The 15,568-nt window shown below is 37.8% G+C and overlaps 1 protein-coding gene across 2 annotated transcripts; it reads right to left on the bottom strand.

The window, feature by feature from the left end:
• Positions 1–3,751: 3,751 nt before the first annotated feature.
• On the bottom strand, positions 3,752–5,723 carry hamp (hepcidin antimicrobial peptide). 2 transcript variants are annotated; one of them, XM_056761663.1, is made up of 3 exons: positions 5,444–5,723; positions 4,757–4,840; positions 3,752–4,130 (listed from the first exon to the last, which is right to left on the bottom strand). In XM_056761663.1, the coding sequence occupies exons 1-3, from the start codon at positions 5,528–5,530 to the stop codon at positions 4,032–4,034; spliced, it is 270 nt and encodes an 89-aa protein (XP_056617641.1). In that variant the 5' UTR covers positions 5,531–5,723; the 3' UTR covers positions 3,752–4,031. The 2 variants fall into 2 exon arrangements, with proteins under 2 accessions (XP_056617641.1, XP_056617640.1); XM_056761662.1 differs by having other exon boundaries at positions 4,757–4,843; positions 5,444–5,722.
• Between the last annotated feature and the right edge of the window lie 9,845 nt (positions 5,724–15,568).

The raw sequence follows: 15,568 nt of genomic DNA, 5'->3' as shown, positions 1-15,568 counted from the left end.
GTCCACAGAATTGTATGTATGACCTGTGTATCCTTCAGGAAGGCGACACCAGACAAAATGTCACTAAGTCGAAATAGAGAGAAAATGATGTTTTTATTGTTCCTTTTGCCAAGTTGATTTTAAACGGACATTGCATTTAGCTTAAACATCAAGAGCTGTACTCTTCGAAGAAAGTAGAGCATGGGGATGATCACTTCGGAATGGCACGCAGGGAATGATTTCTGCGTCGCACACGGTCAATGTACGACTGCGAGTTCGGTTACTATGTTGCATATAGATTTGTTGTTCCGCCATTATCAATATTATCAACCTGAGATTTATAATGGGGTACGACAGAGTGACGCTCCATTACACCAGAAAAGCTGCACACAGGCGGGGAGAAATTTGTATGATTTAAAGTCCATCAGGTCTATTTAGGAGCTTGTAAAGTATGAAGCAACTTTATCTACAGTTGTGTTCAAAATTATTCAACCCCCAATGCTGTAAATGGTTTTAGGGAATTTAGTGTACATTTGTAATTGTATTCAGAATGAAATCCTACAAGTGTTTTCAATCAACGCTATGTTTGGAGGAGGAAGAACAAGGCCTATGAAGAAAAGAACACCTTGCCTACTGTGAAGCATGGCGGGGGGTCAATCATGCTTTGGGGCTGTTTTGCTTCTGCAGGTACTGGGAAGCTTCAGCGTGTGCAAGGTACCATGAATTCTCTTCAGTACCAGGAGATATTGGATGACAATGTGATGCAGTCCGTCACAAACCTGAGGCTTGGAAGACGTTGGACCTTTCAACAGGACAATGATCCCAAGCATACCTCCAAGTCCACTAGAGCATGGTTGCAGATTAAAGGCTGGAACATTTTGAAGTGGCCATCGCAGTCACCAGACTTAAATCCGATTGAGAACCTCTGGTGGGACTTAAAGAAAGCAGTTGCAGTGCGCAAGCCTAAGAATGTGACTGAACTGGAGGCTTTTGCCCATGATGAATGGGCGAAGATACCCGTAGATCGCTGCAAGACACTTGTGTCAAGCTATGCTTCACGTTTAAAAGCTGTTATAACTGTAAAAGGATGTTGTACTAAGTACTAAGATTGAATGTCACTTGGGGGTTGAATAAAACTGATAATGATGTGAGCTCAGAAAAGACATTTGTGGTTATTTCATTATTAATGTTATGTTATATTTGTCTGACCTACACGTGCCTCTTTGATTTAATTGTAAGCAGGAGGACTGAATGATCATAATCAATGTCAAACCAGACAAAACAATCAATTTCAGTGGGGGTTGAATAATTTCGAACACAACTGTAATATGACCAAATATACAGCACATAAATGATTATTTCAGCACATATATGAACAGCTCTTTTACAAGAATATTGGTTCCTATAAAAATCGTTCTATGAATGCATTTGATCAATATAAAAACCAACAAATGTATTTCAATACATAAAAAAAAATTGATTATAAAAATCTATCTCAGTCTGTCTGACATTTGTGCAATGTAAGCAGGGCAAGACTTGGGATGTAACTAGTGAGAAAGATATAAAGTTTTCATGGAACAACAGGAAAACACGTATTATACTCAAAGGAAGGTCTTTGTGTTGTATTATAGTCAAATAAAAAACAACATTTTAGCACAGGTTTTAGTACATCCCATGATTTGTGGCTGTCCTGCTCATGCATATGCTAAATAACGTATGAGAGAGCGAGTCGTATATCTTCATTTCACTGTTATGTGGTAATGTGAATGTAGCCACTGTCAGTGTTTGGCTAATGTACGAAAAGCTATATGAGCGTAAACAGATGCATTAGGAGCAGATGAAGACATGGAGAAAATGATGAAATAAATATTTACTGTTGCTATACAAACAAACAACATGCACTATACATAAACATCACACACTTGATGTTGGCGGCAAGACAAGGTTTTACATAGCAGTGAAATAACTGGAGTGTGTCTGACATTCAAGCAAAAGTTTAGAGTATAGTTCACTTTCAAATTTCATGATATTCACTCACCCACATGTCAAGTGGTCCCTGTGTTTATTTCTTCTGTCGAAAACAAATTGAGGCTTTTGAAGAAAACTTTCCAGGGTTCTTCTCAATATAATGAACTTCAGCAGGGGGCTGTCGGTGAAGGTCCAAATCTCATTCATCGCAGCTTCAAAAGGTTTTACACGACACCAGCCGATGACTGAAGGTATTTGCACATTCAGTCCGAAATGTTCGTATGTATTTTTTCGTGCATGGCGGACAGTGTAAGCCATGATTTTATGTTTAAAAAGTATATTATTTCTCTTTTTTCTTGGAAAATGACCACTCATTTCACTACACAACACCCATTTTCATCGGCCGGTGTCGCTTAAAGCTCCGATGAAACAGCCTTCTGATCAAGTCCGTTATACGGGAAGAACCCTGGATAGCGTTCCTCAAATGCCTCAATTTGTTTTCAACAGAAGACATAAACACACAGAAACGATCATGACATTTTCTTTTCAAAGTGAACCACTCCTTTAAGACTGAAATTCACACATTGTCATTATTCACCCCCCCGTGTTGTCTGTGTGCTGTTTATCCAGAAGAATCTTCATAAAGTGACACTTCGTAGTATCAAGACCTGTTCAGGACTAAAGCAACACCGTATAAAATCACAACCCGTGTTCTGAAGCTTCTAAAGTCACGCGCTTTAAGTGAGTAACATACTGAAATGAACATATCAGAAGCGTTGATTTTTGGTAACTTATGACTCTCAATAGAAATGCAGATGAGATGTACACATGCAAACAGGCTGCTGACTTCTGCAACGATGAATGACGTGGATTAACATGAAATGGATAGCAAGACAAAAGAAGATATTTTGAGAAATGCCGCAGTGGTTTTGTGCTCATACAATGCACGTCAATGGGGTTCAGTGATGTTTTGGTTATCAACATTCTTCAAAATATCTTCTTTTCTACAAGAACTCATACAGGTTTGAAATGACCTGATTTTTGGGTGACTTTCCCTTTAATGATGTATTCCTGTTAAGCATCAGCAGAACAAAAGCCTGAACTCAGAACATGTTGTTACAAAAGTGTTTATATTCTATTCATAAGAGTCTTTATATTTGTCTTTATATTCTTGTATTATTTACACAGCAAATTGTCCTTCATTCAGTAATAAACACAACTTAATGCTCTACAAAATGTAGGTCACGGGCGCACAGATCCTCATCAGTAAGAGACAGAAAAGGAGAGAGAGAGAGAGCGAGAGAGAGAGAGAGCGAGAGAGAGAGAGAGAGAGAGAGAGAGAGGGAGAGACAATTCCTTGGTACTAATTAAAACGAACGACTCCAGGTGCTCCTTCAAATGGCACAACAAAGATCCAGGAGGCATGTTTGCATTGGTGGTTTGCCGTGATTATAGTCTTCATCCATTCGGCTTTCACATTTCTAGAATATTCGTTTTCTCAAGATGAGACGAGAGGAGATCAAGAGGTACTCCAAAGCGGCATATATGCTCCACGTGAGCTGCCCATGTGTCCATCTAAACACTTATGAGCTTACATTCTCCTAAGAAATCAGTTGTCAATGTAAACAGAAGAAAGTCGGCATCTCAATAGGTGTTGAAACAGAGCTTTGGTGTCTGTGTGTGACGGGCTGTGATTGTCACAGAGATGTTGGCATGAAATACACCTCACTGCCAGTGTATGTCAGTGATGCTGTGTTTGGGTATTGAGCTCCCCCTACAGCTCCGACACAAGCACAAACATCCATTGAAAAGGAAAAGTTTTATTAAAAATACCCTTTCACTAAACAATCATGAATTTAACATCGTAAAAATATAGACATGTAAAAAATACATACGTTCGCTTTAACAAAAGAAGTCCTTTTGTTGTTACACATTTCAGTATCTGTACAGTTTTATAAGAGGCACACAAAGACGCAGTACACTAATGGCCCATAGACAAGAAAATACTTTAGGCAGAAGATAAAAGTCCAAATAAGTTAATGTACACAAGCAGCTGTTCTTTCTGAACTAAAATGAGCGTATTTTCAGAATTTGCAGCAGAATCCACAGCCTTTATTGTGACAGCAGTTGCAGCAATATCTGCAGAGAGAGAGATGACTCTGACGTTTGCTTCTGAACAGAGCCTGGGGAAAGACGAGAAGAAATTAGATTTTAGTGACCTCTGACCCTTAATGCAACAGAAACGGTTTATAAGAGTATGTTACCGCGGTGAAGAAGTATTCTAAATGCTTGTGATCGCTATTGTGTTTAGACAGGCGGCAAAAAGAAGACACTGAGTCAGTGTATGTTCAGTACACAGTTAAAACGGTTACACACCACAGTGTTAAAGTAAAAGCTCACCCAAAAATTTAAACCCTGTCATCATTTACTCACACTCTTGTCATGTCAAACCTGTACCTGTTTATTTCTTCCCTAGAACACAAAAGAAGATATTTTGAAGAATGTTGATAACTGAACAGCGCTGTCAGCCATTGACTTCTCTTGTACAGACACTTAATCAATGCAGGTGAATGGCTGTCATCGCTGTTCGGTCGACAACATTTTTCAAAATATCTTCTTTTGTGTTCTGTAGAAGAAAGTAATACAGGTTTGAAATAACAAGAGGGTGATTAAATGATGACAGAATTTTAGATTTTTGGGTGAACTTTCACTTTAATACTCGGGTGGTTGGTCAGTACTCGGCTGGTTAATAGTAAGGATTAGGGATTATAATGAGAAATAGTAATAATGCCAAACGTCTAGTACATACCAGTGGATTTCTCTGTTCCAGTGATGTTTCTGTACTGTGATGGTTTATCTGTGGAGCTTCACTCTTCACTTGATCCTCATGTACCTGCTTGTAGAAATAGACAAGTGAGATTTTAATTTAACAAATTAAAGGATTCATACATATACATCTAATCCCCCTAAATAAATCAGTAGTTTAGAGCATATAATGAATGATATATATGAAAATATGAATGAAGTTTCTTAGCATTTAACTAGTAAAATGTTCATTAACAGGACATGTTAAATATCAAATGATGCAAGAATGTTTTTTTGATGTTTTAAGTGATTATTAGAGGTTATCATGGTTATTTGTGTACACTCTTAAAAATAAAGGTTCTTTGTTGAAGTGCATGGTTCCATAAAGAAAATGTAACATCAACAAAGGTTGCTGTTGCACAAGATAGAACGAAAGAAAGAAAGAAAGAAAGCAATGAAGGTGAAAAATGATTTCTAAGAACATCTGAATGAAAGTTTATTTAAGGCTAAAATACAACACAAGACTCTTGCTCAGATTTTCAGTCTGAACTTGTTGCAGCCAGTCTGCAGATTTGATCAGTTAGTATGTTTCTATCTGAAACTTCCAAACATTTTGCAAGTGTATGATGTCCAGTTTAAAATAACTATTTTAATTTCATCCAAAAAACAGTGCACAACTGTAGGATCTCACCTGTATGAAAGGACCGGCAGCGGTCTGAAGGATGCAGAAACACACTACTACGAGCACAGCAGAGAGAAAGACACGTGTGACCTTCATCTTCTCGTCTTCAGCGATTGTTGTTCTTCTTTCAAGTTTCTTCTCAGTTTCTTCTTCCTCTTTAGATGTTCTGTGCAGGACACGTCAGCACACCAGACTTAAGGATTAACTATCTGTCTCAAAGCTCTAATGAAATACTTCTTTAGGGTTATTCTCAGATTATATTGCTTTGTCCTGTTCACTGGTTGTGACAGCCAGCACTCTGATATTTATATTCAGCGCTCAGAGCGTCACTTCTGCCCTTTGTCTCTTCCCATCAACTTCTTGCACAATAGCGGGAATTCTGCGCAACACCACGAGAAGCAGCTTCAAAGTCACACAAAGTTTCCACAGTGGCACAGTAGTAGAAGCAATACATCACATTCAACATATCAAACAACTGTGAAATAAATAGAAATAAATAAAGATTTTTAAGATAAACTTAAATTTAAAATATAAAGCTTAATCAAAATATAAAAGGGATAGTTCATCCCAAAAAAAAATCTGTCATCATTTACTCAAGGTCAGATTCTTCCAAATCTGTATAAATGTCTTTGTTCTGCTAAACACAAAGGAAGGTATTTTGAAGAATGTCAGTAATCAAACAGCTCTAATCCCCCATTGACAAAAAACTTTTGGAAGGGGGATGAGAGCCGTTTTGTAACTGACATTCTTACAAATATCTCCCTTTGTGTTCAGCAGAACAAAGACATTTATACAAGTTTGGAACAATCTGAGAGTGAGTAATTAATGACAGAATTGTTGTTTTTGGGTGAACTATTCCTTTAATTAAAAAAAATCGTATCACCTCATGTTACCTCAAATAAAAATGACAAAAAACTGGATCAAGCCTTTTTCTTAGTCATCCCAGACTGCTATTTTGTAAAGGACACAACAAGATAATTGCATGACAAAGTGTGACGATACAGACTGGAAATGCCAGGGGTCTGTTAACACCCATATGCTGGAATGATACGGAAATACTAATTTCCTTCATGAATACTGCATTAAACATGCATTATTAATAACCGCAGACTTCATTAACAACGACTGAGCAGTGTACACACATTGTTCTAACTGTGTATAATTGTACAGCATCATTAACAGTATGTTATACTGAAGCAGGTGAACTGAATATATTCACATCCGAGCAAACAGACTCGTTCTGCTGTATTCTCAAGTAAAATCCATGAGGTGTGTGAGGCAGAGATAACCTTCTGTCTGCAAATGTTGACGTCGAGTCTATGTCAATAATATCTATAATCATAAGACAGTTTGGCCTCATGCTGAATCAATAACCATTTCACTCATTGTTCTTCTTCTCTCATCAGAAGAATTTAAATTGCAGATAAAATCAGCAGAACATCTGCGGTTTATGATGTATTATTTTGGTAAGGACAGAATTTCCATTAAAAAAGGATCGGTCGAGGACGTGTTTTTGGGAATAATGATTTCAAAGTTTTGCCTGAATAATTTGAAAAGTATGATTATTACACGATTTATATTTCTAAAATGTACTATTATGTATATAAGTTCATTTCAATGAGAATATGAGAATCCGCAGAGGCCATTGAGCTCCTGCCACACTATGCTGTTTATCCAGAATGTAATGTGTATTCTCTGCACGCCGTGTATATTTTCTATACGCACAGGATACACAGATGACCTGAAGCATTTGTCAAAATGCTCGGCGCACAACGGAGCACGCAGCACAGAATGCCACATCCCACAATGCAACACGCTCGACTTTGCCTTTCAGTGCTAGTGTGACCAATGAACCAGAAGTGACATCAAGCACAATTTTTCACCGTCTCAGAAAACCCCACTAACATTCAAACAGTGGATTCCTTGGTTCCAGTTAAGCTTCTGTACTGTGATGGTTTCGTCTGTGGCGCTTGCTCATGTTGTACCTGCAATGAGAAGTAAAAGCTGAGACTTTATAACAACAAATAACATTTTAATGTCATCATACGTTAACATTTTATCATTGTAAACAGATCAGTTCACAAAAACAACGAAGAGACCATTGCAAATGTTCTTTTAAGCAGCATTTATAGGTGTGTTGTGGTCATTTCAGTCCAGTGTCTGTTGAATTTCAACAAAATCAAACCTCAGGAGTGACAAAGTCATAAATGCATAGAAATATTACTGTTTTGTTTCTTAAAAGTGAATATCAACTTGTTTTCTTTGCAGTATTTGAGGTCTGAAAAAACAGAGAGCATCCTTTCTGTTAATTTTACCTGTTTCTCTAGTTTTCATTTTCCGAAAATAAATGCAAATAATTTAAAAAAAAAATTGACATTTTGGAGAAATATGGTTAGAAGTTTACAGAATAAAGCAAAAATTACCATTTTACTCAAACCTAGAATTCAGAAAAACAGAAAATGATTTTGACAAGGGTATTTAATAAATATATAGAATATTTTCTTGCCATTATAAACGTATTTTGAATGAAGCAGTCATGAAAATAAAATGCAGTTCTATATTTTTCTTCTGTTGCCCTTCCCCACTTTCACAAAATCCGTTTCATGTTCCTTGTTTTTGGTGTTTTACCAGAAAAACCTTGTTTCTCAAGAGTTTGACAGACACATTTGCACATTTGTTATTAAGAGACGCCAGCGCTATCAGCTGTGATCTTCTGGTCAAACAGACGCAGGCTCCAGCGTGACGGCTACTGTCAACCTGACAGGCGCCACAACCCCTTGCTCTCTCTCTCTGTCCCGGGCCAATGACCCCTCTGCCGCTTATTCTGTCCTCATCTACACGGATCTCATCTCTGCCTCACGTCTGTCAGGAATTCATTCACTCGGATTTTCCCAAACAACGATTTCATAACCAAAACATGACAATCGATAGCTTGCTAAACGTTTTTTAGCAAACCACCCATTCAAAAGTCAAAACAGCTCGTTTATGAAAACACCATGAATGAGAAAGGAAACATGAACATGATTTAGAGAGCAGATTCAAACCTCATTGACCACATGAGCACCAAGGCATCAAGGCACGTCTTCAAACGGACAATCATTCTTTATCCTGAGCGAGAGCTTTTAAAAATCCCATAACGTTTCATTTTAAATGCATAGTTCTCTCAAAAATGAAAATTTTGTCATCATTTACTCACCCCTCATGTAATTCTGTATAAAGGACTATGTTCTGATGAACAAAGAGAAAGATATTTGGAAATATGTTAGTAGTTTTCTTTGACTACCATAGTAGGAAGAATTAAATGGTGAGAGGTGCCCCAGAACTGTTTGTTTTCCTTAATTCTTCAAAATATCTCATTATGTGTTCAACAGAACAAAAAAATACAATATTTTTCTCCTACTATGGTAGTGGATGATGTCCCAGAACTGAAACATTCTTCCAAATATCTTTCTCTGTGTACATTGGAACAAAGAAATGTATACCGGTTTGAAACAACCTGATCGTGAGAAAATGAAGGATTTGTCATTTTTGGATGAACTATCCCAATAAGACGCAGTCACAAAAAATAAACAATATTGAAAATGACTTTGATGGATAGCATCATTTATTCCAATTAATTTGGCTAGATATCACAAATCACATTTGTTGTTGTAAAAATTTTTTATAATGTTGTTTAACCTGTTTGTTTCTAAAGAAGCACAGGCAAAATCTTAGTAAAAAGATTACTTTTTTAACACATTTAAAAAAGATAATTAAATTTTATTTTGACTACAACACCAGGAAGGGATATTAAATGAAAACAAGGTCGGTTATGATTTCATGTCATCTAACGGTTATTGGCAAATATTATTGCAATGCTTTGATTATATTAGTCTTTATTTTCTATTTAAGCACTTGCGTTATTGGAAAAGGTCCAAGTGTTTTTCTTGCATCCTACATTTTTATTACCCCAGTTGTGTTTTTTTATTTACGGTTGGCTGTTTTTTATTGGTTTGTTTGTGAAAGTACTGTATAAGCAGAAGAGGAAAAAACACTCACTTGAGGTCAGTAAAAACACCTCCTCGCTGTTTCGCTACACATTAGACAACATCACCTGCTGTTTCTTTTGTTTGGATGGTAAGTGAGGTTGTGTTCTCAGAAGCCGAGGTGAGTGACGCTAGTTGACCTTGTTCATCTGATTGGTTTAATCATTGTATTAACCCAGCTTGAGCCTGTGAGGTGCAGCATGTGCCTTTATCAAACATCTAATGGTCAAAAAGTCCACTTCAGCAAAGCACCGGAAAACTATAGAGATGAAGGGATTCAATTGGGAGCAAATGGAAACTTTTGCTTAATATCTGTGTCTCTAAAGTGATCACAAGTAGGTCATGTAAATGCGTTAAACTGTTTTCTTTTATCGGGGAAAGCTCATAAAACGGTGTAAGCAAAACTCACTCGACAGCGGTATCGTTCGTTTTTTGACCATTACTCCGATTTCGCACTGCATGTAAACGCCTTTACCACTTTTCTCTCAGTTTTGTTTATGTGCGCATGTCTGACAGCGCAATAGTAAAAGTCCCAAACGGAATTAGAACTAGTAAAATAACCCCCTCTCGAATCATGCAGTTGATGTAGAAACGTCAAAATGAAGAAACTATTATTGTATATACAGGCACTGCGGACATGAGAAGAAATATCAAAATACAGCTTCTGACCGTTTTCCCGCTGCATTTTCAATTACTAAACAGACTATCGACGATGACATCACTGCATGCAAGAAACCTTGCAAGTCTCAAACCTCCATGTGAACGCGGTTTTCTGTGAAGCCGGTTTATTACTAAACAAGTGACAACCGGTTTCTTTTATAAGCAGATTTTTTTATTTTGTGCATGTAAACGTACTTGCTGTCTCAAACTTACCTCAGATATGTCAAGTCTGCAATCAAAAGTATGTATATCTCAATATGAAGTGAAACCTTTCTCATTAAATTGACCTAAATCCAGATTGCACACTAGTTTTGGTGAACTCTCACAGACAGAAGCTGAAGACCTCGGATTCATTTACGCCACACGCTGTCAAGTTTCGTCTGCAGACATTTTCATTTATGAGGAAGCTGATGGGAAATGAAATGTGTCTTTATATTAGATTATATAGGTGAAAATAACTGTTCGTTGAGAATCGCAGGGATCTTTACTGAATGCCCTCCCTCTGTGAAACTGATCGAATACGTCTGCACGCAATCATAATGTCATTTCTTTAGATGAGGATCCTAACAGGATCAAAAAACAAAGGAATAGTTTAGTAAAAACAGAAAATTATTTTTTTTACAGATAAATATTGATTTATTTATTCCAGGATTCTTGTTCATTGGGGTTGATTATGATTCTTTTAGGATTTGAGATCTACGTCAAACCTCAATGACTTATTTTGAAGAACGTTGATAACCTAACAATATTGACCTCCATTGACTTCAATTATTTGAACACAGTCTCAATCGTGTGGTTTTGAGTATATGACAGGATTTTATATACATTTAAGAATTTGACAGACACATGTATAGAAAATTCAAACATATTTTCAGTTTGTGTGTTCACATTTGCTTAAAGGAACAATAATATATCACATCTTTTTCATTTCTGTTTCCTCTCATTTATTAGCTTTTCTAGTATTGCTCTATTTCTCTATTTCTATCTTCTTTTAATTTTTCATATCGCAATGATTTACCGAACGCACTCGTGCAAATTATTTGTTTGCTTTTGACCTTTTCGTATTTATTCTTGCAAAAGACAACGAAATGGCTGCTGTAAGAACAAAACTCAATGATTTAAAAGTAAAAAAGAGGAGCTCGGTGGCCGGGTGTGAAAGCCCGCTGCATCTCCCCGTGAAGCAGAGCCTCGCGTTCCAAACGGCTTCTCTCTTCAGTAAACTGAGACGCAACAAGCTCCTTAGTCGGAAAGAGCCAAGGCAGTGTTTCAATGCTAAGACGAGATGAGAGACGCTGGGGAATAGAGGCATGAAACTGTATGAATAAATAAGAACGACAAGCTCCCTTGCTGTAATCGCCCGACACAAAACCCAGCAGCCGATAGAAAGCAAGTCAGAGACAGACGGCAAACAATGGTTTCTGCTGAAATGCTATTACGGTGCTGTAAAATCCATCCAGGGCAACACAAAAGAGATGGGCAGCGTACGGCAGAGTTCACCGGCGGTCTGACATGAGCGTTGCGCCGCAACAATGAAGTGCTTCAGGGGAACATAGTGAGATGTCGTGAGGTGTACTAAAGCGAGCGACGGCCATAAACGCTTAAAAGTCTCAGCTGTGTGTGAAATAGATAGCTTTTGTGTGCTTTTCTGTGCAAAACGTTGCCTTTGAACTCGAGTGGCTGCTTTTGTAAGCTCAAATCCTACAGACTTTCACAGCGTGCTATAGAAAAGACGTAAAGGATACAGTATTGCTCCTATGATCTGCAAAAACAACGAAACAGGACAGACAATCAGAGACAGACAGACGGAGACTTGGACAGATATAGATGGATAGATAGACAGTTGGAGACATACAGAGAGTCGGATAAATACACAGATAGATAAGAAGACAGACAGACAGACCGAAAGAAAGAAAGAAAGAAAGACAGACAGAGAGACAGATAGAGAGAGAGAGAGAGAGAGAGAGAGAGAGAGGCAGACAGATCAAAATGGATACATAGATGGATACAACCAGCTGGAGACAAAGACAGACAGCTGATAGATAGATAGATAGATAGATAGATAGATAGATAGATAGATAGATAGATAGATAGATAGATAGATAGATAGATAGATAGATAGATAGATAGATAGATAGATAGATAGATAGATAGATAGATAGATAGATAGATAGATAGATAGATAGCTGTGTCATGTGAAAAAAATAGTACAACCCCTGAAAGCCTATGAGTTTTTAAATATATTTGTATAGATGGATATTTCATATAAATTTAAAGCAATACTAAGATATTCAAGAAATATAACTAAACAATTAAAACTGAAGAAAATACTTTTAATCTTTCTGTAAAATCTCCTTTAAAAAAAAATATGGGGAGAAAAAAAATAATAGGACATCCTGACAATTATTGCCACTTAAAGTGACTAAAATCACACACAGGTGTATCACATCAGTTACTCAGCTTTTTGAAGGAGGCTTGCCCTATTTAAACCTCACACATTTAGTTCGGTGTGCTCTTTGCCGTTGAAGTGAGAGTGAACACCATGGTGAGATACCAAGAGCTGTCTGAGGCCTTCAGAAAGAAGATTGTAGAAGCTTATGAGTCTGGAAAGGGATTTAAAAAGATATCAAAAGATTTTGAAATCAGCCATTCCACTGTCCGGAAAATAGTCTACAAGTGGAGGACGTTCAAAACACCTGTCAACATGGTCTGGCCGGCCAAGCAAGTTCACCCCGAGAGCAGACCGCAAGATGATAAAAGATGTCCCCAAATCCCTATGTAAATGTCATCACAGGACCTACAGCAGGCTCTTGCTACTGTTGATGTGAAAGTGCATGCCTCTACAATCAGAAAGAGACTACACAAGTTTAACCTTAATGGGAGGTGTGCAAAGAGGAAACCCCTGCTCTCTAAGAAAAACATTAAGGACACTGAAGTTGTTGAAAGACAAAAAGTCTAAAATTGAATTATTTGGACACCGCAACAGAGGGCATGTTTGGCATAAACCAAATGCAGCATTGAAGGAAAGGAACCTCATAGCAACTGTGAAACATGGAGGTGGAAGTGTAATAGGCAGGACCTGGCCAGCTCACCATCATTGAATCCACCATGAATTCTACTGTGTATCAGGGGGTGCTCGAGGAACATGTGAGACCATCCATAAAAAAATTAAGCTGAAGCGGAACTGGACCCTGCAACATGACAATGACCAAAAACATACCAGTAGACTGGCTGAAAACTAAAAAATGGAGAGTACTGGAATGACCTCAGATCTGAATTCCATTGAGATGCTGTGGGGTGACTTGAAATGGGCTGTACATGCAAGAAACCCATCAAACATCTTGCAGCTGAAAGAATTCTGTGTTGAGGAGAGGGTAAACGTTCCTCAGATAGATGTCAGAGACTGGTAGATGGCTACAAGAAGCGTCTCACTGAAGTTATTTCAGCCAAAGGGGGTAACACTCGATATTAGTGCGCAGGGTGTCCTAACTTTTCCCTCAGTTAGAATACAGACCGACAAAGAAACAGACAGACAGACCAACCAAAAGGCAGGCAGACAGATAGAAATACTGACTGACGGACTGACAGAAGGACGGATAGTAGATTAATAGACAGACAGACAGCCTGTTGAAACATATGTTGATAGACAGACAGATAGACGGACGGGCAGACAGATACTAATATAAATTCAAAATATCATCATTAAATCAACATTAAATCAACATGAAGAGGTGGTGTTTACATGTTTTGTTGTAATCCTATAGCCGCAAACATTAGAGGCGACAGACATGCTGATGTCCTAATAGACGACGGGTCCATAGATCAGTCACGTCAAACAGAAGAGTGGACACACAGACGCCTGTCTCTATGTGTGTGTCTGTCTGACTGACTGGCTGGCGCTGACAGACGTGCCAAAGGAGAAGACGGGAAGAACCAGACCACAAAGTCAAGGTGAAGCAGTGATGACCGCTAAAAAAAGATGAGAAACAGGTCATGAAAAGATTTACAACATAAAAATATATAGTATCTTATAATGACATCATCAAATCAAAAATGCATTTTTTTATGTATATACTGTAGTACGATAGAACATTTGTCATAAGTCTAAAATATTTTTGGGGTAAATTCTTCCATCTCGCAGTGCATCGAAGGAATCGATGCTGCTTTATCTCCATGGTAACAAGGTCTTCTCTCGTTGGTTGATGTGTCTTCAAGATTACGGCTAATGTAGTTTCTCTAAAAACAAAACATGTTTTTCTTTTATTAAATCAAGATCAAATCACATATCTGAATACACTTTCCGTTTCATAAGATGCAAAATTCTCGATTCTTACCTGAGCAATCTGCAATCAAACCTTTTTTACAATGACCACTAACCTACCATATATTTTTATTTGATCAGCTTCACATCCCTCGTATTACTCCACGCACTTTCATAGCAAAGTAAATTCGACTGGAATCAATATTTCAGGTCTGTTTATAATAAGTGGCTTCACATCGAGGTTCTCAATCACGTTTGTTTTTCAATACTGACCAGCTGACTGTACATCATCCTTCACTTATCAACCTCAGAGCTCACAGCACGTCTGTCATGAAAGGTTTATACCTTATCGATAAAATAAATTCCTCTACGAGGAATTCTGTTTACTTCAGCTGCACTCTGTGAAAGACGCAAGGCATCACATAAATAAACCCAATATGCTAATAACAAAACAGCACTTGGCAAACTTAGTGTAAAACCCTGAGCGTCTGACATCAGATCAATGCCAGCAGACTGATGTTTGGCATCAGGATGATTGTCTGTTGCGCAGGTCTGAGATCAGTTCTGCTCACATAGCTCAGGGGCGTTTTCAAAACGTGTGAACAACAATGATGTAAGCTGAGAAGAATCTTAATGACCGGGACATCTCTGCAGACGGAGCGAATAAATGACGTCTGATACAAGAATAGATATTAGCAATGCGTTCCTCTAAAATCGTCCCAGATGTGAGTCAAACCTCATTTGAAGGCACAATAGAGACGGTTCTGAATTGAGAGAGATTGAGTGAGACGTGACGTACCCAGAAACTATTTGAAACTATTATCTCTGAGGTCATTTGTGTTAGACTGGCACATCTTTTAAATATCAGAGACAATACATCAATCACGGGAGAAAATAAAGGAATGATTTGCATGTATTACAGTAGCGAAAAATGGTTCAGAGAGAACTGTGACGTTTATTACTTAAGATGTTTCTGTTAATCGTAAGATCAGCTTCACAATCCTTCATTGTCTCAGGGATTCGTAGGAAAAGATTTTGATAGTGTCTCTGAATTAAAGGGATACTCTAGCCAAATGTTGTCATGTATTACCCTCAAGTAGTTCAAAAACTTGTATACATTTCTGTTCTGTTGAACACAAGGAAAGACTTTTAGAAGAAAGTTAGCAACTGAGATTTCTGGGGTAGAGAAAA

The sequence above is a fragment of the Triplophysa dalaica genome, chromosome 12 (genome assembly GCF_015846415.1).
Source record: "Triplophysa dalaica isolate WHDGS20190420 chromosome 12, ASM1584641v1, whole genome shotgun sequence".
Taxonomy (NCBI): Eukaryota; Metazoa; Chordata; class Actinopteri; order Cypriniformes; family Nemacheilidae; genus Triplophysa; species Triplophysa dalaica.
This window is presented reverse-complemented; position numbering and strand designations above follow the sequence as displayed.

Excerpts from the sequence above, each read along its gene's own strand:
- hamp (XM_056761662.1), bottom strand. The coding sequence starts at position 5,530 with ATGAAGGTCACACGTGTCTTTCTCTCTGCTGTGCTCGTAGTAGTGTGT. Across the intron at positions 4,844-5,443 it reads CTGCCGGTCCTTTCATACAG|CAGGTACATGAGGATCAAGT; the intron begins GTGAGATCCTAC and ends TATTTCTACAAG. Across the intron at positions 4,131-4,756 it reads TGGAACAGAGAAATCCACTG|GCTCTGTTCAGAAGCAAACG; the intron begins GTATGTACTAGA and ends GTCTTTCCCCAG.